Source organism: Macrobrachium nipponense, chromosome 31 (genome assembly GCF_015104395.2).
Source record: "Macrobrachium nipponense isolate FS-2020 chromosome 31, ASM1510439v2, whole genome shotgun sequence".
Taxonomy (NCBI): Eukaryota; Metazoa; Arthropoda; class Malacostraca; order Decapoda; family Palaemonidae; genus Macrobrachium; species Macrobrachium nipponense.
The window spans coordinates 40004436-40022147 of record NC_061093.1 but is presented as its reverse complement, the minus strand read 5'-3'; the positions used below and the strand labels follow the sequence as shown (position 1 = coordinate 40022147).

At 44.5% G+C, this 17712-nt stretch overlaps 1 protein-coding gene and 1 long non-coding RNA gene across 4 annotated transcripts in view; one reads left to right on the top strand and one right to left on the bottom strand.

The window, feature by feature from the left end:
* The window catches only part of LOC135206902 (probable very-long-chain enoyl-CoA reductase art-1), a 26853-nt gene extending 9595 nt beyond the window's left edge, over positions 1-17258 (top strand). The window contains 1 exon segment of the mRNA XM_064238385.1: positions 16850-17258. Within this exon segment, the coding sequence (XP_064094455.1) occupies positions 16850-17164 (315 nt within the window). The 3' untranslated portion in view covers positions 17165-17258.
* The window catches only part of LOC135206907 (uncharacterized), a 497699-nt gene that overhangs the window by 82156 nt on the left and 397831 nt on the right, over positions 1-17712 (bottom strand). The window lies entirely within an intron of this gene.

The window sequence follows — 17712 nt, the reverse complement described above, 5'->3', positions numbered from 1 at the left end:
AGAGATAAAAAGAGAAAAGCGGCTTCTAGAGCTAAAGCAAAAAGCTTAATTAGTCAGGAATTGTCAAATGATAATTTGTCTCTTCCTGAACCTTCCCCCCACCTGTCATTCCCAGTCCTAATCTTGGCTCTCTCACACCTGTACCTGATGCTGTGGCCAATTTAGAGGCAAGAGTCGATCAGAAATTTTCGATCATGCTCCAAGCAATGGAGAAATTAGGATGTCTGTGAAAACCCTAATGAAAACAAGGGTAAGTGGTGAAGTGAGTGCAAGTGTAAGCAAGTGTAAGTGTGGTGGAGGAGGTGGCTGTTCGGCCCACTGATTCTCCTAGGCAAAGGTCCCTGTCAAACTCCCCAGAACCTGGGAGGAGGCATACTAGTAGCCCAAGGGAGGTTAGTGGGGTCTGCCCACGAGGAGTCGCCCCCACAGGCGATTCTGTTGACAAATCTTAGATCGCAACAGAGCACCACTGGAAGGCGTCTCTAAAGGAGTACCGCTGTCGTCTAGTGCTTCCAGTTTTGGGGAGTCCTCTCCCAGGCGCCAGTGGCAATTCCATGACGAGTCCCGTCCATTGAAAAGGAGGACTCGTAAGTTTTTCTCCCTCTCCAGTCCCCTGTAAAAAGGCTAGCTCTTTACGGAAGGAACAGCCTTCATGTAGTTTTTGGGACTCTCCAGAGAGATTCTCTCAGGATACGGCAGGAGAGGGACGTCGTAGTAGGAGGATCACATCCTCTAAGTCAAAGTCACCGTCGAGAAAGTCTTCCTCTAGCAGACGTTCAAAGGTGAAGAGTACGGGGAAGAATAGACTTCCGGAGATATCTTCAGCACCGGTCAGCACCTGTAATACTGAAGGACAGGTAGGACTGCCACCAGTCCCCTCCTGTAATTCCCGAGACTCCTGGGAGACATCTTCAGCGTTCAGAGCATGAGAATCCGCTGACTCCCGAGCGCCCATCGGCGCCACAGTTTGCCTGCTCTCCAGAGCAGCCTTTGGCGCCCGGAACTTTCACAGCGACGCTAGAACAACCTTTGGCTCCCGAGCGTCCATTGGCGCCCAGGACTACAGTTGCAACCGAGCATCCACTAGCTCCTCCCGAGAATCCACTAGCGCCCGAGTGTCTGCTAGCGCCCGAGCGCCCGCTAGCACTTGAGCATCCACAGGTATATATGCAACCAAGTGCACAGAGGGACCAGTCTGAAGTGCTCGGACAGTCTATGTCATCAATTTCAGCTTCGTGCCTACCGACAGGACTCCAGGTGATGGCTGCCCCCAATCATTCTCTGTCAGCCCTCCAGAATAAGTTAGACAGCATTTTGGGCTTTATTCAATCTGCGGCGCCCCCTATCCAGCCTGTAGAGACCTTATCACCTATTACAAAGCCTTGCTTTTTACTTTGTAGGCAATTTTTATTGTAGTGTCTTACCGAACAATTATAGAGCCGTGATTTCCACGAGCGGCAGGATACTAAACCTTCAAATTTAGCGCGTCGGCGTCGCCAACACTGGTGGTGATGACGTCATCTCCCTCCACTCGCGGGAGAACCAGGTACAACTGCCCAGGTGAATCCAATTCTTTTCCTGCCGGCGTCCGGTGAACATCGGTGGTCGGTGCGGTTGGATGACTTTGCTTCGCTTTTTTTTTTCTTGTGGATTTGATCTTCGGAATTGGTGAAGTACTCTTTTTGGCGTTGTTATTATTTTGCTTTTTATTTAGGCGTTGCCATGTCGGATTCTAGTCCGTCGGGAGTTAGGTTTTGCATCTCAGGATGTAAAACTAGATTATCCAAGTTAGAGTATGATTCTCACACTAAATGTGTTAAGTGTAGGGGACAGGTTGTTCAGCAGATCGAACATGTAACGAGGTAGTGATGGACTGATTCTCAATGGAAGTTTTTTAGTTCATACTCGGAGAAATTAGCTAAAGACAGAATTAGAAAAGCAGCGCTTAGGGAAAGTAGACTTAGCTCTGCTTCGTCTTGCGATGCATCTGTTCCTTCTGTTTCTCCTCAAATTGTTATGTCTCCTTTAACTACACTCCTATTCCTCCTACTAATCCCACTTCTCCGGCTTCCCGTGTAGTTTCTTCCGACACCATTGCCAGTCTGGAATCGAGGTTAGATCAGAAATTTTCGGTACTAGCGAATACGGTTTTGCAACTTGGTAATTCAGTTAAGACGTTTTTGGAGAAAAGCGGCTTCAGGTAAGAGTGTAGTTGAGGGTGCGTCTGTCTGTCCTGACACGTCTCCTAGACAAAGGTCACTGTCCAGCTCCCCCGCACCGGGAGAAGACATACCGGAAGTCCAAGGGAGTCGATCGGGATTTGCCCACAGACAGGCGCCTCTCTTGTTGAGCCTGTTGCGCCTCAACAGGGCTCGGTTAAGCGTTGGAAAGGTGTTGCGGTCAGACGCCTTTCGAATGATTCAAGCGATTCGTCTCCGGTCGCGTGGCGCTCTTGGCGAGATTCGCGTTTCGCGTCCCTTAAAGAGGCGTTCAGGCGCCGATTCTTCGCCTCCTCCAGTCAAGCGGTATAAGGAGCCTGAGAGTAGGGTTGCGCCGCGGCGTTAGCGGCTCGTTCGTCGCCTCAATCTGTGCCTTTTTCGGCTCCATCTACTAGTAGAGATTGTGGTTTTAGCGCTGTAGCTAGCAGTTCTAATGTGTTTCTTTAGGCGCTTTTTCGTCTGTTACGCCTGATGCGCCTGTTTCGCCTCGAATTTCGGCGCCTCCGAGCGAGGCGCAAGTAGTTTTTCCGCCTCCTGCTGAACATTTAGGCTCTTCCAAGCCTACGTTAACTGTTTTTGATTCGTCTCTGGCGCCTTTGCGCAAGCAGTTAGAGATGTTAACCAACTGGATGAATGAGTCCAAGGGTGGTTCGACCCTTCTTCAGATCAGGTTGTAGTTCCGTCTACTTCTTCGGCGGTATCGGAGAATGAAGAAGAAGTAGAGGAGGAGGATTCACATCACCTCTCGTGTTATTCACGTCTCCTTAGATTTCTTCTGGTATCTTATCCAGATTATTTTGAGAAAGCGGCTCCGCGCTCCCCAACTTCGACTTTTTGATGAGGAGGAAAACTTCAGACCCTCTCCTCCCAAAACTTGTTCTATCTAAAGCGGTTAGACATTCGTTGAAAGAGACTGAGAAATGGATGTCTATGAAAAGAGACTTAGGGAAGGCTCTTTTTGCTTACCCTCCCTCTAAGTTGCTTCGTAAGAGGTATAGGTTTTATGTAACTGGGGAAGCTCCTTCTCTGGGAGTTTCTGCCTCCTCCCAGGGAGACTTCTCCAGTTTAATCGACTCCTCTAGAAGATCTGCTTTCGCCGCAGCGAAAGTTTTCTTTACAGCGCCGGAGTTGGACCACGTTGTAAAGAATCAATTTAAACTTTTGGAAGTCTTTAGCTTCCTTGATTGGACTATTGGCGCTTTAGCGGCCAAGATCGAAGACTGTCCTTCTCTTTCTCAAGAGTTAGCGGAGGATTGGATTGGTGTTCTGTCCTGTGCGGACAAATCCATTAGGGATGGATGTGATGAGTTAGCTTCGCTCATCGCCTTTGGTACCCTTAAGAAAAGGCAACTTTGGTGCTCCTTTGCTTCTAAAAGGGTTACTTCCCAACAGAAGTCTGCTCTCTTGTTCGCTCCTTTTGTGAAAGATAACCTCTTTCCAGACAATGTAGTGTTGTCAATTTCGTCTGCGCTAGATAAGAAATCTACTTCGGATTTACTGGCACAGTCTACTAAGAGACCTAAAGCTCCTGTGGAGACTGTTCCTTCGGTTTCTCCTCTGGCCCAAGGTGCCTTTTCGAGGGAGAAAACCCAAGCGCTTCTTTCGGCCGAAGTCGAATTTGCGACCTCAGTCTAAGGCCTCAGCCAAGGTTAACAAACCTTCCAAATGAAAGCTCGGTTCTTCATGCACCAGTGTGGGAGCCAGGCTGGCTCTGTTTTGGGAGGAATGGGAAAACAGAGGAGCAGAAGCCTGGGTAGTGCAAGTACTCAAGTTCGGCTATCGTATTCCTCTCGTTTCACCTCCCTCGCTCTCACCTGTGCCAATTCCATTCCAGGCATACTCTCCGGGCTCAGACAAATTTCTGGCGCTAGCCGCAGAAGTGGAAGCGCTTGTTCTCAAGAGCGATAGAACAGATAGAAGGGGATTTTCCTCCAGGCTTTTACAATCGCCTTTTTGTAGTTCCCAACTCATCAGGGGGCTGGAGGCCGTTTTGGATGTGAGCGCCCTGAACTTGCATGTCCAGAAAACAAAATTTCATATGGAGACCACTCGGTCGGTTCTGGAGTCCATCAGACAGGGGGATTGGATGGTCTCTCTGGACATGCAAGACGCTTATTTTCACATTCCGATACATCGCGAATCTCGGAAGTACCTGAGGTTAATGTTCGAAGGCAAGGTGTTTCAGTTTCGGGCGCTTTGCTTCGGACTAGCGACCGCTCCTCAAGTTTTCACCAGGGTTCTATCCCCGATAGGAAGCTGGCTGCACATATTAGGAGTAAGAATCTCCCTCTATCTGGACGATTGGCTTCTCCGGTCGGAATCAGAGAGTCGGTGCATGAAGGACCTTGGAACAACTCTGGATCTTGCCAGAAAGTTAGGAATTCTGGTCAACAAACAGAAGTCCCAGTTGGTTCCATCTCAGAGCATCCTTTATTTGGGGATGATTCTGAATGCTCAAGTTTTTTTGGGCTTTTCTGTCCCCGAAGAGTCAAGGCTGTCTGGAGACAGTTCAGGAGTTCTTGGACAAAAAGGTAAGTTTCTGCCAATCAGTGGATGAGACTCCTGGGCAAATTGACGTCAGTGGAGAAATTTGTGACGTTGGGAAGACTGCACATGAGACCTCTGCAGTTTTTCCTGAGAGCCTCTTGGTGCAGGAAGACACAACCAGACTCGATTACCTTTCCTGTCACAGATCAAATAAAAGAGGACCTAAGGTGGTGGCTCTCTCGAGCAAGGTTGGAAGAAGGGTTAGATTTACGACCCATCCTCCCGAACCTACAGTTCTTTTCCGACGCATCGGACACAGGTTGGGGAGCCCTACTGGGAAATCAACGGACTTCAGGAGCTTGGTCGGAGAAGGAGAAGAAGTTCCACATAAATGTAAAGGAACTGTTAGCAATTTTCTTGGGGCTCAGACAGTTTCGGAGCTTAGTAGAAGGTCGAGTAGTGGCAGTGCATTCCGACAACTCCACGGCTCTCTCGTACGTGCGGAAACAGGGGGGGACTCAGTCTTTCTCTCTGTACGAAGTAGCCAAGGATCTCCTCCTGTGGTCAAACGAAGCGAAGGTTCAGCTAGTCCCGAGATTTGTTCCGGGAAAGATGAACGTCCTGGCGGACGAGTTAAGTCGTCAACAGCAAGTGTTACCTCTGGAGTGGACTTTGGACAACAAGATTTGTCAGAAACTTTGGCGCCTTTGGGGACGACCGTCAATAGACCTGTTCGCGACATCAAGGAACAACCGTCTTCCTCTCTTTTGTTCTCCAGTCCCAGATCCTCTAGCTTGGTCGGTGGACGCAATGCTGTTGGATTGGTCGGGTCTGGAAGCTTATTGCATTCCCTCCGTTCGTCTAATAAGAGAGGTGCTGAACAAGTTCATGTCGCACAGCAATGTAACACTGACGTTAATCGCTCCCTTTTGGCCCAGGAAAGAGTGGTTCCCGGACCTTCTCCTTTAGTTGTTAGTAGACTTCCCCAGACTTCTTCCTCCAGAGAAGTGGCTTCTCAAACAACCTCACTTCAAGAGGTTCCACCAAAACTTGTCCGCTCTAGCTCTGACAGGGTTCAGACTGTCCGGAATCTTGTCAGAGCGAAAGGATTTTCAAGAAGAGCTGCAGAAGCTATCGCTCGTTGTAGGAGAGAGTCTTCTAACAAACTATCAAGGGAAGTGGAGAATCTTCAGAGAGTGGTGTAGAAGTGCTAAAGTCTCTACTTCTGCGACCTCTTTAACAGAAATAGCAGATTTTCTTCTATTTCTTAGGAACTCTAAGAAACTGGCTCCTTCGACGATCAGAGGATATAGAGCCATGCTCTCTTCGGTTTTTCGACATCGAGGTTTGGATATTTCCTCCAATTCAGATCTGTCGGACCTCATTAGGTCTTTCGAAACCACTAAGCTCCCGCAAGATACAGTGGCTTGGAACTTAGATGTGGTGCTTAAGTTCCTCATGGGGCCACCGTTTGAGCCTTTGAAGTCGGCTTTACTCAGGAACTTGACTAAGAAGGCACTCTTTCTTATTGCACTAGCTTCTGCTAAGCGTGTCAGCGAATTGCACGCTATAGACAAAAGAGTCGGTTTCTCTCAAGGCAATGCTGTATTTTCGGTATCTTTGACCTTTCTAGCCAAAATGAGAATCCTTCTAATCCTTGGCCGAGGAGTTTTGTGGTAAGGAACTTATCTGATTTGGTTGGACATGAGGAGGAAGAAAGGCTCTTATGTCCAGTCAGGGCTATTAAGCAGTATCTGTTTGCCACTAAGGGTATTATAGGACAATCTTCTAAGCTCTGGACCTCGGTTCAAAATCCCTCTCGTCCTCTCTCTAAGAATGCTATATCGTTCTTTATTAGAGAGCTTATCAGGGAAGCTCACATCGCAGTCCGAGAACGACAATCTTTCCAGTTTCTGAGAGTTTAAAGCTCACGAGGTTAGAGCAGTGGCAACTTCTTTAGCATTCGGAAAGAATTTATCTTTAGCTTCGATTCTTCAGAGCACGTTCTGGAGATCGAATTCGGTTTTTGCGAGTCATTATCTCAAAGAGATAGAAACGGTTTTCGAGAATTGTAAAACGTTAGGTCCGGTGGCGGTTTCTGGCATGGTGTTGGGAGAAACGGCACAGGGGTCGTCACCTCTATGCTAACTTTTCACCTTGAATAGGTTGTCGAGTTCAAGGGAAGCTGGGGGTACTGAGTACCTGGGATACTCACCAGTCTGTTAGGTCAGATTTTACAATGGTTGGGTATATATGTTTTTAAATCTGGTGTTGGTGACAAATGTTTTGTATGATTGAATTTCTGGTCTTAGCCCAGGGCAAGGGCAATCTTTGTTGTTACTATCCTCCGTCAGTCAGCCTGGACTCGCTTGAACTACGGAAGGATTCCACTCCTGTAGAGGCTAACTTTGGTCAAATTCCAATTCCTCTACAATAGTAAGAAGAGCACCGACCAGAGGCAGTAACAGTCCTGCTGTAGCTCTCTTACAAGGTAAGGTACAACAGACACCTTGAGTGTTTACTGGTATTGCAATAAATGTAACCATTTAAAAATACTAGTGGTCCCACTGAATCCCACCTTCCCATAAATGTGTAATCAGCTCTATAATTGTTCGGTAAGACACTACAATAAAAATGAAATTTTCATTATTAAAATGAAGTTTTATGTATACTTACCGAACAATTATGATTATACCCACCCTCCTCCCCTTAGGTGGACGGACGGGCAGAAAGAATTGGATTCACCTGGGCAGTTGTACCTGGTTCTCCCGCGAGTGGAGGGAGATGACGTCATCACCACCAGTGTTGGCGACGCCGACGCGCTAAATTTGAATTTAGTATCCTGCCGCTCGTGGAAATCACGGCTCTATAATTGTTCGGTAAGTATACAATAAAACTTCATTTTAATAATGAAAATTTCATTTTTCAGATTCATTCTCACCAGTAACCCCCACGTCTCCAGTGTCTTCTTACATGAGGGACAACCAGGAGACTCCAGGAAATTACTGAAACTAGTACTGTCCTTTTCTGCTCGGAAAGCATTAAAGGAAATTAACCTTTTTTGGCTTGAGGATAAGAGGGATCTGGGCAAGGTCAACTTCTGCTTCTCTCCTCGTCTTTAAACTAGGAGACACTTGTGTTACAAAACCAGAGAAACTCTCTCTTTGGGTGTGTCTGCCTCTGCCCAGGGAGACTTCTCCGCGCTTATTGACTCGGCGAGAAGATCGGCTTTCAACTCGGCCAAGATAATGCTTACGGTGTCAGAATTAGACATCCTCATTAAGAATATCTTTAGGGTATTCAAAGTTTTTAGTTTCCTGGACTGGACAGTAGGAGCCTTGGGACGTAAACTGAAGAGCTATTCAATGTTGAGTGAGGAAGCTTTTACAGACATTTCGGGAGTGATCTCCTGTTTAGATAAGGGGATTAGAGATGGTTCCGCAGAACTAGCCTCTCTCTTCATGTTGGGTATACTAAAGAAGAGAGAACCATGGTGTTCTTTTACATCCAAGGGAGTATCTCGTACGCAAAAATCTGCCTTGTATTCGCCCTTGGATAAGAAGCACCGGTTTCCAGAAGAGACAGTAGTGGTAGTTGCCTCCGAATTGCAGAAGAAAGCAACACAGGATCTTCTCTCGCAATCCACTAAACGGACTAGAGAAAATATCCCTAGTGTACGCCCCTCGCCAGCCAGCCGAGGACAACCCTTTCGGGGCAGGGGATTCGGTAGATATTTCCCAAGATCAAGGGGCAGAACACGTTTCACCCTTAAATCTATTAAAAAATCCTCAACCAACCCCTCGACCAAGAAGTAGTGTATCAGTCCTTCGTGCGCCAGTAGGAGCGAGGCTCCATCAGTTTTGGAAGAATGGGAAGCAAGAGGGGCGGAACCTTGGATCGTAAAGGTTTTATGAGAAGGATACGATAGTCCGTTCAGAGAAAGCCATTGTTATCAGGCTCTCCAATAGCTTTGACAGCTTACTCAGAGAATTCAAATTAGTTCATCGCCCTTTCGGAAGAGGTTTTGTCTCTCTTGCAAAAGAAAGCAATAGAGTTAGTAGAGGAGCCACTAACACCAGGGTTTTACAATCGTCTGTTCGTTGTCCCCAAGTCATCGGGGGGATGGAGACCCGTATTGGACGTAAGCACTCTGAACCTTTATGTGCAAAAGACAAAGTTCAAGATGGAGACGAATCAGTCTGTCCTTTCATCAATCTGTCAAGGGGATTGGATGATCTCCATCGATATGGAGGACGCATATTTTCACATCCCATTACACCAAAACTCAAAGAGGTTTCTGCGTTTTTGTCTTCAGGGACAAAATATACCAGTACAGAGCACTGTGTTTCGGGCTTTCGACCGCACCACAAGTGTTCACCCAGCGAGTGCGCTCCCATTGCAAAATGGTTACATCTAGTCGGGATAAGGATATCCCTTTACTTGGACGATTGGCTTCTCAGGTCACAACAAAGGAGAGGTGCACGGAGGACCTTCAGAAAACCCTGACTTTAGCTCTGGATCTAGGACTGTTAATAAACAGACAAAAGTCGCAGTTACTCCCCAGTCAGGAATTAGTCTATTTGGGGATGAGGATCAACTCAGTGAGTTTTCAGGCTTTTCCATCCCCACAAAGAATCGAGTCGTGCCTACAGAAGGTAGTGAAATTTTTAGTTCTCCAGGAATGCTCTGCAAAGGAATGGATGAGTCTTTTGGGCACTATCCTCAATAGAACAGTTCGTGACACTAGGGAGACTGCATATGAGGAACCTACAGTTCTTCCTCAGAGTGAATTGGAACAGAAAGAAGTTTCCGGACTCTTTTGTGTTCCCTATCACACAGGAAATAAAAGAGGACCTGCAATGGTGGAAGTTAAGAGACAGACTTGCGGAAGGGAGATCCCTCCTCCCGCAGAGCCCCAACCTAGTGTTCTTTTCAGACGCATCAGATCAAGGCTGGGGAGCGATTCTGGGGGTAAAAGAAGTATCAGGCGTTTGGAATCCAGAACAAAAACAGTGGCATATAAATCGGAAGGAACTGACCGCCATCCACTGGGGATTGCTGAAGTTCGCGGACGAAGTTCGCAACAAAGTAGTGGCGATACACTTGGACAGCACGACAGCGCTCTCCTACATAAAGAAAACAAGGAGGGACACACTCGTTTTCTCTTTGCGAGATGGCAAGGAGCCTGCTGGTATGGGTGAATTGGAATCAATCCACATTAATTCCAAGGTTCATTCAAGGGAAACTCAATGTTCTCATGGACGAACTGAGCCGCAGGAGACAAGTACTTCACACGGAATGGATGATGAACACAGTGGTATAACTCGAATTGTGGAAACTGTGGGGGAAACCTATGATAGATCTGTTTGCCACAGCAAGAAACCCATTGTCTCCCCTTTACTGTTCACCAGCCCAGGACCCGAAAGCATGGTTGACAGATGCGATGCTTTTGGACTGGTCGAACAAAGACTTGTATGCTTTTCCTCCATTCAAGATGGTGAGAGAAGTCATTAACAAATTCGGAACGCATCACAACGCATTGATGACTCTCATTGCTCCATTCTGGCCAGCGCAGGAATGGTTTCCAGATCTTTTAGATCTTGTAGTGGATTGGCCAAGGTTACTTCCTCAGAGAACAGATCTACTTAGACAACCCCACTTCAGGAGGTTCCATCAAGGACTATCCACTCTGTCTCTAACCACTTACAGACTGTCTGACTCATACGAGCGAAGGGGTTTTCAGGACAAGCGGCGAGAGTTATTGCGCAGTGCAGAAGGGAATCTTCAAGTAAAGTCTATCAGGCAAAGTGGGCTGTGTTAGAGCCTGGTGTAAAGAGCATAATGTTTCATCTTCTAAAACAACTATAACAGACATAGCAGATTTTCTTTTATATTTGAGAACAGATAGAAATCTGTCTACAGCGACTATCAAAGGCTATAAGGCGATATTGGGATCTGTTTTCAAGCACAGAGGAATGGAAGTGTCATCGAATAAAGATCTTGCAGATCTCATTAAGTCCTTCGGTATAGAAAAACCCAAAGGTTCGAAGATATTATCTTGGAACCTAGATGTAGTACTTAAGTGGTTGTCGGAAACTCCGTGTGAGCTGTTGCAAAGAGCATCATTGAGAGATTTGACGAGAAAGACCTTATTCCTAGTACCTCTGTCTACAGCTAAAAGAGTGAGTGAAATAAATGCCATGGACAAGAGAATAGGCTTTGCACAGGGTAATGCAGTTTGCGCATTAACCTTGGGGTTTTTGGCAAAAAACGAGATCCCGTCCAAACCATGGCCTCGTTCGTTCAGTATCAAAAACCTCACGGACTTGGTAGGACCGGAGAAGAGATGTTGCTCTGCTCGGTCAGAGCTCTGAAATGTTATTTACAAAGGACAGAGAAAGTTCGGGGCCTGTCGGATCGTTTATGAGTGTTCGGTAAGGAATCCGGCACGCCCGATGTCTAAAAACACCCTGGCTTTCTTCTTACTTAGTGTGATTGTAGTTGCTCATTCACAAGTGAAAGAAAACCGACCTTAATAAACTTAAAGTGAAAGCTCACGAGGTAAGAGCAGTGGCAACCTCTCTCTCATTTAAACACAATCTCTCTTTGGACTCGATTATTCAAGCAACGTATTGGAAATGTAAATCAGTGTTCGCCTCGCATTACTTGCGTGATATTGAAACAGTATATGAAAATTGCAGTACCCTAGGTCCGTATCTAGCGGCGGACACAGCATTGGGTAAGGGTGTGTAGGAAGTCATACCTTCCTAGCCTATCTCTTCGCCTTGAATGAGGTTATTGAGTTTTTTAGGGGAGCCTGGAGGTACTATGGATGTACTAGGAGTACCCTTCAGTCAAGTGTAGAGTTGGGTATGAATTTTATGGTTATGGTTGAGGTGATATGTTTTTTTACTCTGGTAACATTTGGTTATTTGGTACTGCGCCCTGGGCAGGGGCATCTTTTGGTTGACCATGCTAGCCACGGACATTCCTTAGCTGCATGGGTCCCACTGTTTAGAGGACGAGCCATGGCTATACCGCCACGTCCCTATGAGTTAAGACGAGCGACTTCCAGAGGCAGTAATCAACTGGTCAGCTCTCTAACAGGTAAGGAACCAACAAGCATCTGCATGGATGCTAGCTCTAAATATATATTTTGTATTTATTAAATTTTAAAAAGTTATGAGCATATCCATTCAGCTATGTAACTACTTGGTAAGTTGCATACATAAAAATGACTTTTTTATATAAAAGATAAAATAAGATTTTATGTATACTTACCAAGTACGTAGTTACATGATCAAAGCCCGCCCTCCTCCCTCACATGGATAATAGGGCATAAACAACTGATTTTCGGACGGTGTTGGTTCCTCACTCCCCCGATAGTTGGGCCGGGGGGGGGTATATCACCTGACCAAAACAAATTAGCGCTTCCGCGAATTAAAAAAATTCTAACTGCTGACGGTTTTAGAAACTATAGCTATGTAACTACTTGGTAAGTATACAAACTCTGGGAAGTTCAGAGAACTTTTTCAGGGCAGGTGCTCAAGTGAAAAAAAGGGCAAAAATATAGAAATGAAAGAGGCTAAATATATACCGTCTCAATATTCTTTCAAATTTATTTAAACTAGCCATTAATAATTCAAGAAAGAGATAAACATGACTGATATCATAGGTACCAGTGGGCTAATATTTTATATGAACATAAAATGTGCAGTACTCACTACCAGTAGAACTAGGAAATTTAACTAAAGAAAAATTATATATATTACTTTTACATAAATGATTGCAAGAAAATCAATCAGTATGATCAATACACTTGGCTAATAACCAGACCTTATCCTTTTATATTTATAAGAGAACCCTTCTGTGTGCCAATTCTTTGAATATGCTGATAACTTCACTGTTGTTGATTGTGATATCCTTTTCAACTGCTTGCAACAAAAGATCAGATAACCTCTCCTCACTGGATAGGCTGCGTAGCTTTGTCTTCAACAGCTTGAGTTTGGAGAAGGTCCTTTCCACTGTTGCAGTTGTGACGGGTAGAGTGGCATAAATTGTATAGTTCAAAGATAAGTGGCCTATTTTCCTGGACATTGTTTTCTTTCATCAGGTTGAGCATTATAGCTGCAGTGTTCTGTGGCAGGCAAGGAAATGAGGAATAGAAGATCTTTAATTCCAACCGTAGCTTGTCTACTTCTTCTAACTCATAAAACTGGCATAATTTTTGCAATGACTTGAATGCCTCTTCATTCACAGGTTCTTTCCAGTTATCTTGGACTGTCATACAATGAAAGGCATTTAGGATACCCCATGTTGTGTTGTCTCCACCTTTAAATCTTCTTTGTAGCTCTTGTGATATTGTATCTAAAAAACACTAAAATACTCTCACACGGTAGTACTCATCCAAGGATTGATAATGCTGTCCTCAGTAGCAGATGTAGCACTATACTTGTATCTTTCAGGCATTTTTCTTCTTCTGCCTTGCCAGGAATCCCAGAGGGTAGGTCGATGGCCATGGATTCAGCTCTCTCTTTAACATTTGTAAAAATCTCCTGAAACTTCTCATCATTTCTTAATTCTCTCAAACTTTGTAGTACTCCATCCACAATTCTGTAGGAGGCAGCCAAATCAAAGTCTTTCTGTTGTAGGGCATTAGAGGCATAGGCATTTCTTGAAAAACTGGGGTGGCAATCTCAAGACAAACAAGAAATTCAAAGTTAATACTTTACAGCAATATTGAGGGATCCCCTGCGGATGCATCAGGAGGATGTTTTTGCACTATCTCTTCTAAAAATGGTTCTAAGAGCTGACTCTCTGCAAGCCCATCTTGTGTGTGATAGCTTCTTAAGTTCAAGTGGGCGGTCTTCTGCATACATTGCTTTCTGGATCTCCATGAAAGCAGCATGCCGTTTTGAAGAGTTAGCAATAAAAGCATACAGTTTCTCCACCAAACTGAAAAAGTTACAAACTGAGTACTTGATTTTGCATTTTCGACTAATACTAGATTTAGGTTGTGTGCATGGCAGTGTACATAGAGTGCCTTTGGGTTCTGTCTTTGAAGTCTGGACTATAATGCATCCCTCTAAAAAGGGCACTTTTAATACAGTAGCAAAGGGGGCAGGTGCTTGGGCACCCCTAGCAACCCTCCTCTGCACGTCCCTGCATGAAATCTTATATTATCATAAAAAAAGTCATTTTTTTAAGTGGTCTGGCTTCCAGTCAACAGTTGAAACTAGAGAACGTGTTAGTGGTGTCACTATTTGACAAATAGGATGGCAGATATTTGGCTGCTTGTGCACAAGGTAACAGCTCATCGCACAAGATTAAGCTGTTGCTTTGCTAGGTAATTTAAAAGCTTAGCCAATTCATTCTTATACAGTAGCTTTCTTGTATTTTTTTTAATGAGTCAGGTTTTTAGTATCCAAATATGCATCTCATTCCTTTTCCCTTCCCGTAGTAAAGTTGTTGGTGTGATAAGTTTTCCAAATACAAATTGTTTTTCTTAATCTACCAATTTGGAGGGAGTAGGTCAAGAATTTTCTTACATAGTCAAGCTTTCTCTTTCTTTGCACCACAACTCCCTTTTCTTCTAGACCCCCATGGAAAGAGAGAGGCAAGCTTTAGGGAGCCATCCCTGGTGGCCTTGTCGGGCAGTCCTCTATTATCTTAGCGAGGGCTCCAGTGGTCCAGTGAAGGAAACTAAACACCTCAAATACCTTAAAATTGCTTTTAATGAGGTGGTCTATTTCAGGAGACGAAAACATAATTTCCACCGACGCAAAAGCAGACTGGCGCGATGAATCAGTAAGTCCAGAGAAGTCCCCTCGCGAAGAGGCAGCGACTCCCAAAGAGGGAGCTTCTCTGGTATAGTAGGCAAGGTATCTCCTATATATCAGTTTAGAGGGAGGCCAGGCAAAGGTGGCTTTGCTCTGTTCCCTCTTTGAAGAGATCCACCTCCTTGAGTCAAGCCTTCCTCAAGGAGGAGGAAAGCACTGACTTAGGAAGCCTAGTGTTATCATCTGACTGGTTCCTCATAATGAAGATTGAAGCTGGAGAAATGGGCAGCAGATGCAAAGAAATCAGGAAATCTGGCCAGAAGTTATCTAAGCAAGGAAGCGTAAGCCGAAGGAGAAAGAAGTGGGTGCTTGATCGAAGATCTCATTAGAAGAAACAGGCAACAAAGATGGATCCTTGGGGATCTTTGGGAGCAGTGGGGCTGTCTATAAAATACCCATAATAGCCACCAGCTGATGCTTAATTGGTTTCAATGAAGGGTACCCCTGAACTGAAGAGTGAGCTTTAGGAGGTAAAGGTGGTGCTGAGTACATGAGAGCTGGCACCGGGTGTACAACTGGTGCCACAAGTCGGGTGCTAGTGTCTGACACTTGAAAGCGGGCGCTGAGTGCTCTGGTGGATACGGGTGCTGAGAGGTAGAGAGGTGCTTGGATGAAGATGACTGGTGTCGAGCGGGTCTTTTGGGTGCTTGGCTGTCCCAACCCGACATGGGGTCAAGCCAGAGTACAGGCAGAAGGAAGCTCAGCGGAGCAGCGGGAGAGCTGAGGACTATGACTGGCCTGTCTATACCTCTTGACTGGAAGAGGGGGCAGTCTGCACCATCAAAGTGGCTTTTAAGAGGGCAAGATGAGGCTAGGAAAAACCAATGGTGTGCCTCTTGTCAGGGATAGAACCTTCTGAATCTGAAGAGAGATGATGAACACTCACTTTGATGCCTTTCCAACAGCTGTGTGTCAGTGCCTGGGATTGGGCAACAGGCTTGACAAAGGGAGCAACTACCTGTGGGCAAACCCCACTGGCCTCCCTTGGACCTCCAGTATGTCGTCTCCCAGGTTCAGTGGAGCAGGACAGGGACCTTCATCTAGGAGCACCAGTGGGACGAGTAGCCACCTCCTCCACTAGCATAACACTGTCACTAGGCGCATTAGAAGACACTTTTTTTCTGAAAGCACTTTTAGGGATGCCACTAATTTAGTCACTGCACTGACTTCTAAATTAAGTATCTGATGGAACTTGATTGGAGCCTGGTAGTGGGATCGGAAGCATGGAACCAGGCATAGGAGTTTGTGGTAAAGTACTAGGAGAGGTTAGGGATTTGAGAAATAACAAGAACTGGTGATGAAGGGACAGTCTATCTTCTACTGGCCTAGTCAAAGGGGCAGATTCGAGATTACATAGCCCTATTTTCGGCTCTAGAGGCCGTCTGTCTTTTTCTCCCTCTCAAGCTTTTCTAAATGAGACTTTTAACACTTAACATTTTTCGTCATCCCAGTCCTAACATTCACTGTAAGTATTCTCTATTACATTCTTGCCCTCTACATTTAACACACTTGGAATGAGAGTTATATGACAATTTAGTTAACCTAGTCTTGCATCCTCACTGCAAAAGCGAATACTAGAAGAACTAGATTGTGACGTTATGAGAAAAAGCTAGAATAATGCTAACTAAATAGCTAACAAGCAACAATTCAATGAAGGCCACAACAAAATTCGAATACTTCACCAATTCCTTGAAAATACTTCCAAAAAAGGATGTAGAAAGGCTGCAGAGAAAATTGTTTGTGTTGAGCCAGCAGAAAATGAATTAATCTCTCTGCTACGTTCTTCTTCTTCCTTCAAAAGTGGGTGGGGTTTGTCACCTACACAAAACAATTGAAGTGCTACTGCGAATTTCTAATTTTTAGGCTGCCGTGTTGACGAGTTACTTAAATGATGATATGGTCTTAAGAAAAATTTGTGAATTGGTGAAAATTCCTGTGTAAAATCGAAAAATATGCTCCACAAAATTTTTTGACAAAGTGAAGCATGAGACAGTGAAGCACGAAAAAGGAGGGGTCCACTTAATGAAATATTTAGTAAGGGAAAAGTTTCACAGTCTTTGACACTGGGCGGTATTCTTTTGAGTAGACCTCAGTTGGTAAAGAGACGAGACAAAGAAAAGGAAGGTAAAATTCTTCTCAGTTGGTAAAAAACAAGACTAAGGAAAAAGTATAGGAATTTTTCTTAACATTCTCTCCAGATGTCAATAACCTGGATGTCTTAATTTTTACTAGATTTTAAGTCCAGCAAATGAATTTTAGGTTTTGGTGGTGTCATATAATGGAAATATTTTATTTGTTTTACAGCTGTGTGAATTGGGCAACTTCAGTATCCACTTACTTCTAAGAAATTTAAGGCCGGCTGGGTCCAAGGAACGCAAGATCCCATATCCAGATAGCAATCCACTTACATTGCTTTTCAATGCTGTCTCTTGCCCAAACTATACATATGAGGTTGGTTCTTGGATATCTTTTACAGTTATGACAAGCTGTTTACCTGCCGGTCTTTTTGCCTTGTGTGCTTTTACCAAATGGCTATATGGGCACTGGTAAGCATCGCAACTACAAAAAGAATTTGCAAATTATCCAAGAAGGAAAGCTATTTTACCCTTCCTTTTATAAATCTTCAACATTAGATGTCACAGTTAATTTCAGCATCACAATGTAATTTTAACTTTTTTTACTTCTAGTTATGCTAATGAGAATCAGCGTTGCTTTACTGAAAGTACTTTTCAGTATTTATAATGGTTCTGACAGAAATAATTGATTTTAAGTTTTTCAGGGTTTTGTGACCACAATTTGCCATCAGTACCTCTGGTCACCAGTTTTAGGCTGTTTTAAGTTTAGCATTCTGGTTAACCTAATTACAAGTAAACTTGCTTCAGTGTTTTTTTCATTAGTAAAGAGAAACTCATAATTGTTAGTGCCGTCATTGAAAATTCAGATGATCAATTAAATTAAAATTTATCGTGTCTTTCTGTTTTTCTTTTATTACTAGAAAAAGGATAGAACATTGATATATGTAAATTATAGATCAGTGGTCAGTTGTTGCTATTGATCTCACCTCAACTTTAGCACCATGAGAAGATTACTCAAAATGCCTGTACAGTCTTGAGTCATGACTCATTAATTTTTAAAAGTACATTGTTGTTTTTGCTGTTGCTTTCAAT